This window comes from Pelobates fuscus, chromosome 1 (genome assembly GCF_036172605.1).
Source record: "Pelobates fuscus isolate aPelFus1 chromosome 1, aPelFus1.pri, whole genome shotgun sequence".
Lineage (NCBI taxonomy): Eukaryota > Metazoa > Chordata > Amphibia > Anura > Pelobatidae > Pelobates > Pelobates fuscus.
The window spans coordinates 302,311,901-302,327,439 of record NC_086317.1 but is presented as its reverse complement, the minus strand read 5'-3'; the positions used below and the strand labels follow the sequence as shown (position 1 = coordinate 302,327,439).

Below are 15,539 nucleotides of genomic sequence, written 5' to 3'. Positions count from 1 at the left end.
GCGTTGGCAACTACTGATTGTTGTTGCCTAGTTTGTTTTCTACAACAATTCCCAAATCCTTCTTGTGTGTTGTTATCCCAAATTCACTACCATTTAGGGTGTAAGTTGCTTGTGCATTCTGTCCCCCGAAGGGTATAATTTTTCCGAAGGGTATAATTTTGCATTTTTCTACATTAAGTTACATTTGCCATTTGAGTGCCCAGTCCCCCAGTTTATCTAAATCCCTCTGCAGCAAAGTAATATCTTGCTCACATTGTTTTACTTTACAGAGTTTTGTGTCATCTGCAAACACTGAAACATGACTTTCAATGCTTTTTTCAAGATCATTTATAAACAGGTTAAATAGAAGGAGTCCCAGAACAGAACCCTGAGGGACACCATAAAAGTTTCCATTAGGGGTATATTTACTAAACAGTGATATATAACAAAAGAAGGGGTGCACTCCAAGGTCTTCAAAAACAAACTGTGTTTTAATCCAGTTTTAAATCAAATCAATTATCTGTGTAACAAAATAAAATTGATGTTTCGACCCAATAGGGTCTTTATCATGATCCACAGTGTAAGTATATATATATTTATATTTTAGTGGAGTGCATCTTTAACCCCTTAAGGACACATGACATGTCTGACACGTCATGATTCCCTTTTATTCCAGAAGTTTGGTCCTTAAGGGGTTAAATTACAGTTCAACTTCCCTTATATCCTGTGGCTACCTTAACCTTTCAGGCCACCTCTGACGGCAGTGCTGGCTCATGTGGCATTAATGTTTCGGGTGTGGGATGCCCAAAGACCCAAATTGAGTAGTAACAACTGAATTTCTCGAGCAACCACTCTAAAGACTCTCACGTACTGTATTCCCACCTTTCACGCAAAGCCATGGCATGAAAATGTCCTCAAACACCTCTTCCATTTCTACACTGGGACACAACTAAAAGACTTTCCCACACTCAGGGCTGAACATAATATTCCCTTGACCTCACAATTTTTATATCATTAATTGCACTCCTTTCTATATGCTAACATAATTCAAACCTCTTTACAACAACCAGATGCATATGTATCAATAGACAATTACCTACATCATATTAGCCAATCTCCAAGTGCTACCGCTTACTCTTCGAATATTTATATTCTCAGAAGCAGTGCCCGCAAAACACTGGGTTAGGGACTTAACGTGCAAAATCACGCAGAGACAATGGAACGTAATATTTGATAACCCTAGAAAATATATATAATCTGCTACATTACTTGCGCAACAGAGGAAAACACTATACAGATGGTATATGGTACCAGAGAGAATCCATTATCTGTTCCCTAATAGTTCCCCAACCTGGAGGTGCAATGCGTCTATAGGATCAGTGCTGCACATATATATGGTGGCAATGCACACAGATTCTGCCTTTTCAGAACTCCGTAGGAGTACTTATACAAGAACTTACGAAACTTAAAGGACCACTATAGGCACCCAGACCACTTCAGCTCAATTAAGTAGTCTGGGTGCCAGGTCCATCTAGGGTTAACCCTGCAGCTGTAAACATAAGAGTTTAAGAGAAACTGCTATGTTTACATTAGGGTTAATCCAGCGTCTAGTGGCTGTCTCATTGACAGCCGCTAGAGGTGATTTTCACAGTGAGAAGACGCTGCCGTCCATAGGAAAGCATTGAGAAATGCTTTCCTATGGACTGATTGAATGTGCATGTGCATTCGGTGGATGACATCGGATGAGGGAGGAGAGTCCCCGGCGCTGGAGAAAGGTAAGAGTTTGCCACCTTCCGCCCGGCAGGAGTGAGACCCTGAGGGTGGGGGGGACCCAAAGACCCTATAGTGCCAGGACAACTAGTTTGTTTTCCTGGCACTATAGTCGTCCTTTAAGCTGCCCCAAAGCTCACTCACGTACCTTTTATTAAATATACCAACTGAGGTGCCATCACAAGCGAACAAAATAATATACCATGTTGCCCTAACAGCCCCAACGCTTAATAGCTCGGGCCTGGAAATCCCTTCTATGTCGGCCTTAACAGCAGAGCTGGACAACCAGAGGATATGTGAACGCTGCTTCAATAGTATCTGCCCCCTCTTGCAGAGTAACGTTTGCAACTTGGGAGTCGTGGGACGCAAGGAGATTGGCGCACCCCAAATTAGAAAATTTTGTAACAGCTAGAGTTAGGTTATGACAGTACAAACCAAACCCACTGCTAAATGCAAAATTGAATGTTGGACAGAAGTGATCACTGATATATTCGTGTTTATCTTACTATTAAATTATTGTCTAGCATTGTCCTTACCCCTTCCCCTTCTGCCCCCCTGTCCCTCCACAGTCTTGTTTTAATGTTGGGGAAAAAATTAAATTACAGTTGAACAAATGCCTGGTTTTATTTTGGTTCGGAACTATGGGTAGGAGGTGATTGCCCATCTTTTGGACTCCAAATGGCCAAGTGCCTATTCTATGATAGTAAACAGCTGCTATGGTAACACTGTCTCCCTAGCCCCGCGGGGTTCCATGTTGGTGGAGCCCATTATCCGTTCCATCGTGCAGCACACACAGAGCGGGTTTAGAACTCTCTCAGAATCTGTCCCTACGCAATCCTGGTGCTGCTGCTGGCGCCTCCCCCCCCTCGCTCGCGGTGAAGGGAGGAAGTCCCAGCATGATGCCGTCACTTCCCGTACGCCGAAAGTCCTGATTGAGCGCGATCCGGGAAGTTTTCGCAGGTCTGTGTGGGAAGCCGGGGCCGCGTGTCCCGCTCTCCGCTCCAACAGCCCCCGTCCAGCCGCCAGCATGAGGAGGACCAAGGCCGAGATACACAAATACATCGAGGCCGCGCAGAGCAGCACGGCTTCCCCCAAAGAGGTAACACAGCGCTGCCCTGAGCGTGGCCGGCACCCACCGCCTGGCTGGCTGGCTGGCTGGGGACACAGGGCTGCGGGCAATCGGCACACACTGTGCTGGGAGCCTTGTGTGTGTGTGTGTGTGTGTGTGTATCCTTATGGTGGTAGAGGAGGAGAGATAAGCAGGTTATTGGTGCCATGTAGCCAGCTGAGCTAGTCCTCCCCTGTGAGACTGTAATAAACCATAATTATACGCTGGCTCACTGTAACCTGCCATTATTACTGAGCAGCTGTGCCCATACTGTCACTTTGTGACTGATACAGATCAATGGTATTTGCATCAGCCAGCCTAGGTTGGGTTATTATTTATAAAATATTTATTTATAATGCCCATTATTTGCATTTATAAAGTGCCAACGTATTCCGCAGCGCTGTGCAATAAGGGTAGGCCATACAGTATACACAGACCAATACAAAAAGAGAGTTAAGAGTTGGCCATTGAAGCTCTTTTATACAAAGTGCTTAGTGAGCCGTGAGCTTACTATCTTACTCGTAGGCCATTCTTTGATTGCTTATATTTGGTGCTTTAGATGATGATGTTGTTGTTGTTGTTTATTATTGTTATTACTTTTCATGTTTGGCTTAATGAATGTCAGTCCAAATGTTTAACCTTTTTTTTTAACCTGGCACTTGTTTGGAGAAAAACAAATAAATCTGCAGCTGTCAGTTATTGTCTTGAGGAGATTAAATCATTCACAAAAATTTACTTCACTGACTACTAGTTCAAATCCAGACTTATCTTACAATTGCCTGAACGTGGCTGATATCTTACAAAGTTTAAATCACGACTCAAATTTGTCAAGCGCTATGACTAAATAAAAGATCAGAAATAGAATCTTAATTAAAAAAGTCATCAAACCTGTCTTTGTCATTACAGTGAGGTCGTTATTTCCTTTAAACCTTCGCGAAAAACAGTGCACCTACAGCCTCTAATTATTTGCTGCAAAAGTTTTATGTATTATTTATAAACGTTGGCAATATTAATTGGGATTTAGATATTGTTATTATTATTATGATATTTATAGAGCTCCGTCAAACTCCGCAGCGCTTTACAATGGGTGGACGAACAGACATGTAGTTGTAACCAGACAAGTTGGACACACAGAAACAGAGGGGTTGAGGGCCCTGCTCAATGAGCTTACATGCTAGAAGGAGTGGGGTAAAATGACACAAAAAGGTAAGGATAGTATTAGACTAGTGACAGTTGCAGAAGAGGAATCAGAGGTGGGAGTACGGACAGAAGATAGACGTATGTCTTCAGCAGAGCGTAAGGGCCTAGACGGGACATACTTGTGTATAAGGTAGGATAGATAGGAGGGAGCAGCATTATGTAGAGATTTGAAAGCAAGAACCAGAATTTTTAAATTGAGCTCTATATTTTATAGGAAGCCAATGTAGGGACTGACAGAAGGGTGAGGCATTGGCAGTGAGGGCGGACAGGAAGATGAGCCTCGCCGCCGCATTTATTATGGACTGTAATGGCGCAAGTTGGGATATACTGAATACTTGGATTAGATCTTAAACTGTTGCTCCATTGCCATTGATAGGAATGATTCATAAATATAGTGGTTTTATAATTTAGCAGAAAATCATTTACAGTGTATTTTTTTTCTCTCTCAGAAATCATTGAAAGGATTCCTTTTTGCAAAGCTTTACTATGAAGCTAAAGAATATGACCAAGCTAAAAGGTAAGCTTTTTTTAATACATTTTGTTCAGCCACTGTTGCAGCTTTTTTGGGCCTTGCTGGAGGCAAAATAGTACAAAAAAGAAGAAAACGGATGTTTGTTGATGATAGTTGCCTGTGAATTGTGCCACTGAGCTTTTTGTCATGGAGGCTGCATTCCTTTCACATGTCATTTTAATTGTTGGACAACTGCTAGTAATTTATAGAATATGAAGCAAAAAGTGTTCAGACTAAAAGGGGGAAAGTCACTTTTCATGTCTTTTAGTGTAAATATACTTATCCCTTATATTTAACAAATATGCGCTTGCTAGCTCTGAAAAGAAGTACAATGAAATGTAGAATTTACATCATTGTAGTTTTATCCGGAAACCGCGTGAAGTCTAATCAAAGAGAGACTTCCTCACTTAGCAGTGGTTTGGACAGCGATATATTACCAGGTTAGCCTGGCTTGACACAGGGAAAATAGAAACCTGCGCAACAGGTTAGAGTGGTCAAAATCTAGCCAGTGTCAACGATTACAGAATGGAGAATGGTCAAGGACAGTCTGTGAGAATAGTCAATGTACAATGTAAACATGCTGTTGTATCACCATAAGGGAACCCACATAAGGTTATAGCATAACAATGCAGGGAGGGAATCTGACTGGTCTGTGTCATTCCTTCCAAATGGTGCAAAAAGATGATGCAGCTAGGTGGGCGCCTGAAATGATGCAAGGCATCTTAGTTAGTTTGGAGCATCCAGAATGATGCCAGAATGATATGGGTAAGGAGAAAAGTGTCTGTTTGCATTAAAATTGCTGTTGGAATGACGCTGGCATAAAGACTGGTTGTGATCTGCATCAAAATTGACACCAATGTGCTGTACTGACCTAATGGGTACCATGACTCTTTATGAGATCATTTAGAAAAATTCTGCATTAGTTTTTTAAATATCATGTTCTACCCATAAACATACTTGCACATCACACTGTATATTCTGTTCGCTGGTTGTCTTTATTAATAGGCCATGTCTTATAAGTAATGTGCCACCTGCTTGTTTTCCAATTTCAGATGTGTCTCATCTTACATTAATGTCCAGGAAAGGGATCCTAAAGCTCATAGGTTCCTTGGACATCTTTTTGAAATTGATGGAGAAATTGAGAAAGCTATTGGCTGTTACAAGGTATTTCTATGTACTTTAGTGTGCAGCACTACTTGCATGTGAGTAGTAGGTGGTGCTGTGTTTTATATTTGTAGGCATTTTAACTAAAAATAAAAATTTGTTGACGCATAAATAAGTGGTTTTGAATACTATTGTTTTTAATTTAATGCTCTATCAGGAATATGAAATGTTCCATAGCACACAACTATTTGTCTTTATTTGATGTAGCAATGTTAATCCTATATTTAATATTATATCATATGTATATGTATATGTGTGTGTGTGTGCGTGTGTGTGTGTGTGTGTATATATATATATATATATATATATCTATATCTGCCTTTTTCAAAGTTTTAAGTTTCAATAGGTCATGCTTTAATTTGTTTCTACTCTTAACTTAAAGGACCACTCTAGTGCCAGGAAAGCATACTCGTTTTCTCAGGGACCCCCTCCCGCCCGGCTCTGGAAAGGAGAAAAGGGTTAAAACTTACCTTTTTCCAGCGCTGGGCGGAGAGCTCTCCTCCTCCTCTCCGCCTCCGTTCCTCCCCGTTGGCTGAATGCGCACGCGCGGCAAGAGCTGCGCGCGCATTCAGCCGGTCACATAGGAAAGCATTCATAATGCTTTCCTATGGACGCTTGCGTGCTCTCACTGTGATTTTCACAGTGAGAATCACGCAAGCGCCTCTAGCGGCTGTCAGTGAGACAGCCACTAGAGGAAAAAGGGGAAGGCTTAACTAATTGATAAACATAGCAGTTTCTCTGAAACTGCTATGTTTATAAAAAAATTAGTTAACCCTAGCTGGACCTCGCACCCATACCACTTCATTAAGCTGAAGTGGTCTGGGTGCCTAGAGTGGTCCTTTAACATGTTCAGTATCTGGGAAAAGTAATGGTTTTGTTTCTTGTATGATAGCGTTCCGTGGAGTTAAACCCCACCCAGAAAGATCTGGTCCTAAAAATTGCAGAGATGATGTGCTCAATCAGCCTCACCAATGGCCGGGCAGAATACTGGGTGGAAAGAGCATCCAAGCTGTTTCCTGGAAGTCCTGATATTTTTAGACTCAAAGTAAGTTGTACATAATTTTCTTGCACAATACTTTGATAATGTGCCATAAATGGCATTATTTTGTACATAATCTGTCTGATCACATATATGGCTATTTCATTTGTGCCGACCTATAAACGAGTTCTTATGTGTTCTTCTTTTTTTTTTTTCTTTTTTTTTTTTTCCCTATTAATTTTGCTGTTGCTTTTCTTGCAGGAGCAACTGCTTAACTCCCAAGGGGAAGTTGGCTGGAATCAGTTGTTTGATTTGATACAGTCAGAACTGTATACTCGACCTGATGATGTCTATGTAAACATCAGGCTTGTTGAACTATTTACATCAAACAATAGATTTGAAGAAGCCGTCTCCCACTGTCTTAAACCAGAAAGGAGAATGTTGCGCACTAATTTGGAATGGTGCTCCTGTGTCCTGACCTTACTAAAGGTAATAAAAAAGCAAGCTCCATTGTCTTCTCTTACTTCGTTTTTTATTTCTTGTTGTGAAATAGGCTTCCTGGATGAGGTCCTGTAAAATCTGCAAGGTGGACACTCAGCAACTCCACACTTAGCATGGATATGCTGAGGGCTCCTTAATAGATATGCATTGATTCAACAGTTCTCTGAGGAGATCCTGATTGTCGCATAGTGACAATTGCCATGCATGCTCACCAGCCTCCCAAAGCATCCATTATTGGTATTAAAGGGACACTCCAGGCACCCAGACCACTTCTGCCCATTGGAGTGGTCTGGGTGCCAACTCCCACTACTCTTAACCCTGCAAGTGTAATTGTTGCAGTCTTTTTATAAACTGCAATAATTACCTTGCAGGGTTAACTCCACCTCTAGTAGCTGTCTACTAGACAGCCACTAGAGGGAACTTCCTGACTCATAGCACAGATTATCTGTGCTAGAGCGTCGCTGGTCGTCCTCACGCGGTGTGAGGACCTCCAGCGTCGCTCGATTCCCCATAGGAAAGCATTGAAAATCTTTTTCAATGCTTTCCTATAGGGAGACCTAATGCGCATGCGTGGCATTGCCGCGTATGCGCATTAGGTCTCCTCGGCTGGTGGGCGGGATCAGTCTCGCCCACCGGCTGACAGTCAGTAGGAGGAGCGGCGCGGAGGAGGAGGCAGCGACGAGGGACATCGTCGCTGCCTCAGGTAAGTGACTGAAGGGATTTTCACCCCTTCAGCAACTGGGGGGTGGGAGGGAGAGGGAACCTGCAGTGCCAGGAAACGGTTTGTTTTCCTGGCACTGGAGTTTTCCTTTAAGGATCTCAGCCAGCAGTGGCAGGACGACTGCAGCGAGACCATAAAACACTTTACATTAAATTGTACTTAATTAGTAAAATGGTTTCATTTGGTTAATTAAGGGGGAGGCGGTGGATATAATCTAACTAGTTCAAATAACACTATCGTTAGGAGTAAGTTTGTTTCTTAACGCTAGATTGTTTCTCTAAATCCGTAATGTTTAATTTCAGACAGTTGTCCCATTTTGTCGATGCAGATCTTTTGAGAGGGGGGATCAGTCATGTTATACTATCTCAAACCATCTGTGTTTTTTGTTTTGTTTTGTTTTTTAATTACATTAAACCATTCATTACGTTTCTTTTTAAGAAATAGCATAACACTCATTTGAAAAATTGGATGCATAGCTTTATTTATGTAGACAATTATAATTTAGTTTAGTTGTCTGAGGATACTAACAAATACTGTAATTTCTATAATTACAAATAATCCATTCATTTTTTACAGAAATAATAAAACTACAATTTATATGGTATTTAATGTTGGTCTGAAATATTTACATACAAACAAGTAGTTTTATCATTGTAGATATGACAAAAAAATATCTGTTTGTGTGCGCTGCGCATGGGTATTCCTGTGAAACTTGAATGCTTTTCAAGGATTGTAGTGTCTCAACATCTCTGACATAATGCCCTCTTTCTGCAAGTACAGCTACACAATCTAATTTTTGAAGCTTCGCCAGTTACTATAGCATGCATAAAATCCCTTAATTCTATACAGTGTGCTTGGGGTCCTTCCCTAGTTTGCAAGAATGCAGCCATGAAGTTTAATCCGGAAAAGTTGCTGTTAAAAGGGCTGGTATTTAAGTTTCCTGTGAGTTTGAGGGACAGAATAAATCCTGTTGTGAAATTAATTTTGCTGCAATTTGATACTTGAAATTGAAAGGAAGTGAACTTTTATTGTAGAATGAAAGTTTTCCTATACACACAAACGTTTTCAAGTGAAGAAATTCATAACCTAACCAAATACTTGCTAAATATTTTATATTTTCATGTATGTTAAATCAATATCTGCAACTTTTTTTTTTTAATTATGTTTAGCATTGCCCTTCCTTGTAGATTACTGAAAGTAGAACTTTTTTATGGTAACTTTTTTATAATTGTCACTTTGCTTTAGGAGTATCTAGCATCTCGCCAAGAGTCTGATAAGAGCAGGACAAGAACAATCAACAAAGAGTTGCTGCTTGTACATGCAGACATAGTTGTGCTAACACTTTCCACCAAAGATGTTCAGGAAAGCAAAGCTGCACTTGAGAGGTATGTGTCCTGAAAACTGTTAAGCATTGTTTTGAACTGGTAGGGACATCTTAAAATCTCCCTTAGAATGTTTTGTCTGTTGTAGTTCACGAAACTGTTAATTGTAATGATTTTGCATACCGGACAGCAGCATGTTGAACCAAATAGCAGGCTTAGATATACTTTACATCTCTGCTATGCTCACAACTAGTATGTTCAGTTCAGAGGTTTTGCTAGGATGTGTTTTCAACTAGGGGGGGTGGGGAGGGAGGGGGCAAAAGGGTGGTAAAACATCAATCCAATTGCCCAACAAAACAAGGACAGAAGGTGCCTGTAGCAAGTTTCTTAAAAATGATAAGCTTAGAGTCATGTCTACAAATGCTTGCAGTTTAGGGAATAAGATCCATGAACTTGTGGCAATAATGGCAACTGATAATGTAGATTTAGTCGCTGTTATTGAGACATGGTATAATGAGAAAAATGACTGGGACATAGCAATACCAGGGTACTCTTTATATAGAAAAGACAGGGAAGTCAAGAATGGGGGAGTGGTGGCCCTGTATGTGAAGAAAAGCATTAAATCTAGCCTAATAAAAGTTAGTGAGGCGAACATTGAGTCCGTTTGGGTTACCATAGAATTTAGTAATCACACAGTAACTCGTGGAGGTGTGGCCCCCAGGACAAATACAGTTAGATAATCTAATAGTTGAGGAAATGGCTACAATGATAATGAAGGGGGAAGTTATTATCATGGGTGACTTTAATCTTCCTGATGTGAATTGGAAAACCAAAAAGGCTGCTTGTGCCAGGAGCACACATTCTAAACTCCCTACTGGGATTGTCTCTAAAACAAGTCTTTGAGGAGCCAACTCGTAAGGAGGCCATGCTAGATTTAGTGTTAACAAATGGAGATTTGGTATCAGATATTACTGTCGGGGAAAGTTTAGGATCCAGTGATCATTAGTCAGTGTGGTTTAATATAAGAACCACAAAAAAAAAAACTAAAGTTTTAGACTTTAGAAGAACAGACTTTTCTAAAATTAGAGTAAAAAAAAGGGGGGGCAAAACTTTTTTTAGATAAATGAGAAAAGAAAAGTAAAACTAGGATTAGTTAGATTTAAAAAAAAAAAAAACTGAAGGTATGTAGAAGAGGATAAAGGTCCAGCTGACTGCCTTACAGTGAGAAGATGCCAGCGTCCATAGGAAAGCATTGAGAAAGCTTTCCTGTGGCCTGAATGACTGCGTGCACGGCTCTTGCCGCGCATGCGCATTCAGCCGATGACTTCCAAAGGAGGAGGAGAGTCCCCAGCGCCGAGGGAGCCCGGCGCTGGAGAAAGGTAAATGTTTTACCACTTCCTCCAACTTCAACCCCTTCCTTCTTTTAATGTGGATAAGTGCAAGATAATGCATTTTGGACGTAAAAACCCAAGGGCAGGTACATAATATATGATAGAGTCCTAACCTCAACATCTGAGGAAAGGGATTTAGGGGTAATTATTTCTGATGACTTAAGGGTAGGCAGACTATGTAATAGAGTAGCAGGAAATGCTAGCAGAATGCTTGGTTGTATAGGGAGAGGTATTGGCAGTAGAAAGAGGGAAGTGTACCATTGTACAGAGCACTGGTAAGACCTCACTTGGAGTATTGTGCGCAGTTCTAGAGACCGTATCTATGTATATTGATAATTTACAGAGCCTTCAGAGGAGGGCTACTAAAATGGTTAATGGATTGCAGGATAAAACTTACAAGGAAATGTTAAAGGATCTTAACATGTATAGCTTGGAGGAAAGACGAGACAGAGGGGATATGATGGAAACGTTTAAATACATAAAGGGAATCAACACAGTAAAGGAGACTATATTTAAAAGAAGAAAAACTACCACAACAAGAGGACATAGTCTTAAAATAGAGGGGCAAAGGTTTAAAAACAATATCCGGAGGTACTCCCTTACTGAGAGGGTAGTGGATGTATGGAATAGCCTTCCAGTTGAAGTGGTAGAGGTTAACACAGTAAAGGAGTTTAAGCATGCGTGGGATAGGCATAAGGCTATCCTAACTATAAGATAAGGCCAGGGGCTAATGAAAGTATTTAATAAATTGGGCAGACTAGATGGGCCAAATGGTTCATATCTGCTGTCACATTCTGTTTTAGTTATTTCTTTATTAAATATATATTTTTTAATTATTATACTACATTAAATTATACCTTGGCACCAATATGTGACTTTCTTTGTGTTACACATCTGATTTGGTATGTATACAAAGTTACATCTCAAAGCTATACATCTTAGATGCCATAAAATTTAGTGTATCAGTCTAGAACAGTGCTTCCCAACCAGGTTCTTAAGACAACCCAAGTCCAGGATTTGGGTATTTTCCATTTCTATGCCATTGGGACAATGTTTTTTTTTTTTTTGTTTCAAAGAGATGTCTATTTTTCTGGTACACAGAGAGCATCAAATAACAGCAGTTTGAGATTAACGCTATAACTTTGAGAAGTGGCAGTCTAGAACAGTAAACATCTAAAAGTTTAGACACTTTTTATCCTTATAAAATAATCAAACTTAATGTGAAATTACTTATCCTAAAATGTGGTGTTTCCACAGTTTTGATCAGGCTTTGCTGGCAGTAAAACCAACTGTGAATGGAACAGATGATTTGTCTTTTACATTTAATGAAATGAGAGGACACTACTACATGTATGCAGGAACCCAGCTTCTGAAGATGGCACAACATGGAGAAATTCATTGGAAGGCTTTGTTAGAACCTGCCATTTTCTGTTACCTCATGGCCTTCCAGGTATGTGAATAATTTTTTTATTAGTTAAATTCCCCCCCCCCCCCCCCTTAAATTAAGATGCTATTAATTCCCATCTATAACCCCTTAAGGACACATGACATGTCATGATTCCCTTTATTTCCAGAGGGGTTAAAACCAATTGTTTTATTGCCTATATAGTTGAAACTGCCTTCCTTGAGACAGTCTTCTTCTTCTATTTTTTTTTTTTTTGCTTCTCTCCAGAGTGCATACTATTTCATTTGCCGGTATTCTTAATCAGGGTTTCCTTCTTACTTATTCAATTTGTCCAACTCGCCTACAAAGGACTTCCCCATCCTTAGATAATATTATGCTATGTGCAAATACTGAGGCATGGCTTTCATTATCCCCATGATATAATTGCACAAATGATTTAAAGATTGTGGCACCAACATGGTCCCCACTTCTTGCTTCTTGAACATTTTCTGTTTTGAAATACAGGCACCTAATTTGCTCTATGCTTTCCTCTTGCCACAATTCTATAAAGTTTTCATAAAAATTAAGGGTTGACATGCACAGTAAAAACGTCAAAGTAATCTTGTTGGAGAGCCAGAAAGTCCCTACCACCAGCTTAAATTTAGGGTTTTAGTTGTGCCCCTGTTCATCCACTTTTCTCTGATTCTTAAAACGAAAAAGCCTTTGACAGTTGCGCTGCTGATTCGCTGAGAGTGTCAACTACTGCTCTCAGCCAATCTTTAGTTCACCATTCACAAAACTACTTCAGACGTGTATTTTTTATTTTTATTCTTTTCTCACAGTTTTTATAAATAGGGAGCTACTGATTGGCTTAAAGCGCCAGTTGACACCCAGTGTTCCTGTCCGAGGCTTACCATTTCAAGCATAGGAGCAGAACAAAACTGTGCTGGATTTGAGTCTTTTGGGTCCAGGTGTTACGACCTATAGTTATGGTGCCAAGAGGGTTCCTTTCACCCCTTAAGAACGGAGGCAATTGTCCTAAATTCTGAACTGTTCATAAATAGAAGGGTTTATCATATATTGTTTTTAAATGTCTTTCATTTAATATTCTACATGTATAGTGAATACATTATGTGTAAATGAAATGAAAAACCATTAGGGGAGAACAATTTTTTCTTTTCACTATTTTACTTATAATTTTTACACATCCAGAGCACCTAAATAAAAAAATGAATTCTATATCAGCCCTGATTGTTAAATGCCTAATATGTCTAGGATGTAAATTTTTGTTGTTTAACTTTCCTTATCCCTAAAACAGCATTAACCCGTACCTTACTCTAACTCTACACCTAACATAACACTACTTTAACACCAGCCTTAAGTCTACTCTACTCTTACCCCTAAACCGAACACTAACACAGCAGTAACACTAACCTGATTCCCTGACACTGAGAAAACCTTCTGCTAGTCTCAAATGTTATTAGAAAATGTGATTACTAGTTAAAGGGATTCTATAGTGCCAGGAAAACCAAAGCAGTTTTCCTGGCACTATCGAATCCTACAGTGCCCCTGTCCCCCCCTCCCTCGGCGCTGGGTTAGGCTCTGCGGCCACGCTCGCATTAGGATTTCCCATAGGAAAGCATTATTTAATGCTTTCCTATGGGGAAACATCTGACGCTGGAGGTACTCGTGCAGACCGTGAGGACGTCCAGCGTCAGATAACAGACCGTCCGTTTCAATTCAGGAAGTCCCTCTAGTGGCTGTCTGATGGACAGCTACTAAAGGTGGAGTTAATTCTGGGTAGTAATTATTGCAGTTTCTCAATAACTGCAATAATTACTATTGCAGGATTAAGGGACACAGGATATTGCACCCAGATCATTTCAATGAGCTGAAGTGGTCTGTGTGCCTACAATGTCCCTTTAAAACAGTGGATAATGGTCTGTGACTGCCATGTACTGGATGTGTTTATAATTGTAATTCTTAATAGAGGCAGATTATACTGTGATTGGTGCTGGGCAGGTGGCAAATCCCAGCATTGGTCTCTATTGACCCTATTCAGACTCACTGGTCTTGTTTAAGTAGCCTGCAGAGCAGAAAAAAACTATTTTATAAATTAATTTAAAGGATTGTTTATAGCTCATTAATCAGTATGGGGTCTCTAAATTAGTCTGGTGACTGAGAGGAGCCCCAGGTATTCATTGGTACATGGGACTACTGGTGTGAGTAGGGATTTAACCCTGCTCACATCACTTTCTTTTCATAGGGATTTAAATACCTATTTAAATATCTTCTTGCAGCGCTGGCTTTAAGCACTACAAGCACCTCATCAAAAAGTCTAGAGCCACTAAATATAGCCCCAACAGACAGCTCTTTGATTCTTTTCTTTTTCAGCCATTCTGTTGTAGATTTGCTGTTGTGCTTGGGATCATTGTCCTATTGCATGACCCAATTAGAATACTTTGGTATACAGAGGAGTTTATGGTCGACTTAATGACTACAAGGTTCCCAGGTCCCGTGGTTGCAAAACAAGCCCAATTCATCACCCTCCCACCACTTTGCTTGACAGCTGGTATGAGGTGTTTGCGCTGATATGCTGTTTGGTTTTCACCAAACATGGCACTATGCATTAGTTAATGCATTCTTTTTAGAGAGGAGAGGCTTTATCTTGGCAACCCTTCCAAACAAACTATACTTGTTCAGTCTTTTTCTTATTGTATTGTTAACATGCTAATGGTCTGTAGAGTCTGAGATGTAACTCTTGTTTTTTTTTTTGTTTTTTTTGCAATTTCTCTGAGCATTGCATAGACTGACCTTGGGGTGAATTTGCAGGGATGTCCACTCCTGGGAAGATTGGCAACTTTCTTGAATGTTTTCCACTTTTGAATAATCTTTCTCACTATAGAATTATAAACTTCAGGTTGCTTGGAAATTACCTTATAGCCCTTCCCAGTTTCATGGGCAGCAACAAATGTTTATTAATTTGAGGTTGTATTTACCCAGTGTTAAGACCTACTAAGGAATAAATGACTGTTTTGATATGTAAAACTATAGAATTCAAAGAGGATGTACTTATTTTTTTTTTATTTTTTTTTTTATCTAAATACCATGTCATCTTATTTTGTCCCAGGTGCCAAGACCAAAAATCAAACCAATTAAAGGCGAGGAGAATGCACAAAGTATTTTGGAAGGCTTGGCGTGTGATCGCCTCAGTCAGTCTGGTAATTATTTGCTATTGTTGCTCTTTAATAACAATTGCCAGTGTCCGTGTTTTAGATTCATTTGACCACATAGATTTCTTCAGTATACTGTTGAGAACTAATTTGCTTCTCAATCTCGCTAGTGTAGTATAGCTTAAAAATGAAGATTTACCACGTTATAACCATGGAAAGTGATAATGGGCAATCGCAAGAGTACAGAAGTATACATGGGGGAAATCCTCTATATCCATATAAATGGGAAGGGATATATTTTATATTGTTGATCTAAATGTAGAAAGGTGGACATGG

General features: G+C 40.0%; 1 protein-coding gene across 1 annotated transcript in view; it reads left to right on the top strand.

Annotated features, from left to right (window-relative positions):
* Positions 1-2,639: 2,639 nt before the first annotated feature.
* RGPD4 (RANBP2 like and GRIP domain containing 4) overlaps positions 2,640-15,539 on the top strand; it is a 51,354-nt gene continuing 38,454 nt past the window's right edge. Inside the window, exons 1-8 of the mRNA XM_063458063.1 lie at positions 2,640-2,848; positions 4,507-4,574; positions 5,621-5,732; positions 6,625-6,777; positions 6,973-7,200; positions 9,179-9,318; positions 11,904-12,096; positions 15,161-15,251. Coding sequence (XP_063314133.1) covers positions 2,777-2,848; positions 4,507-4,574; positions 5,621-5,732; positions 6,625-6,777; positions 6,973-7,200; positions 9,179-9,318; positions 11,904-12,096; positions 15,161-15,251 — 1,057 coding nt within the window. The 5' untranslated portion in view covers positions 2,640-2,776. The remainder of the gene's footprint in view (positions 2,849-4,506; positions 4,575-5,620; positions 5,733-6,624; positions 6,778-6,972; positions 7,201-9,178; positions 9,319-11,903; positions 12,097-15,160; positions 15,252-15,539) is intronic.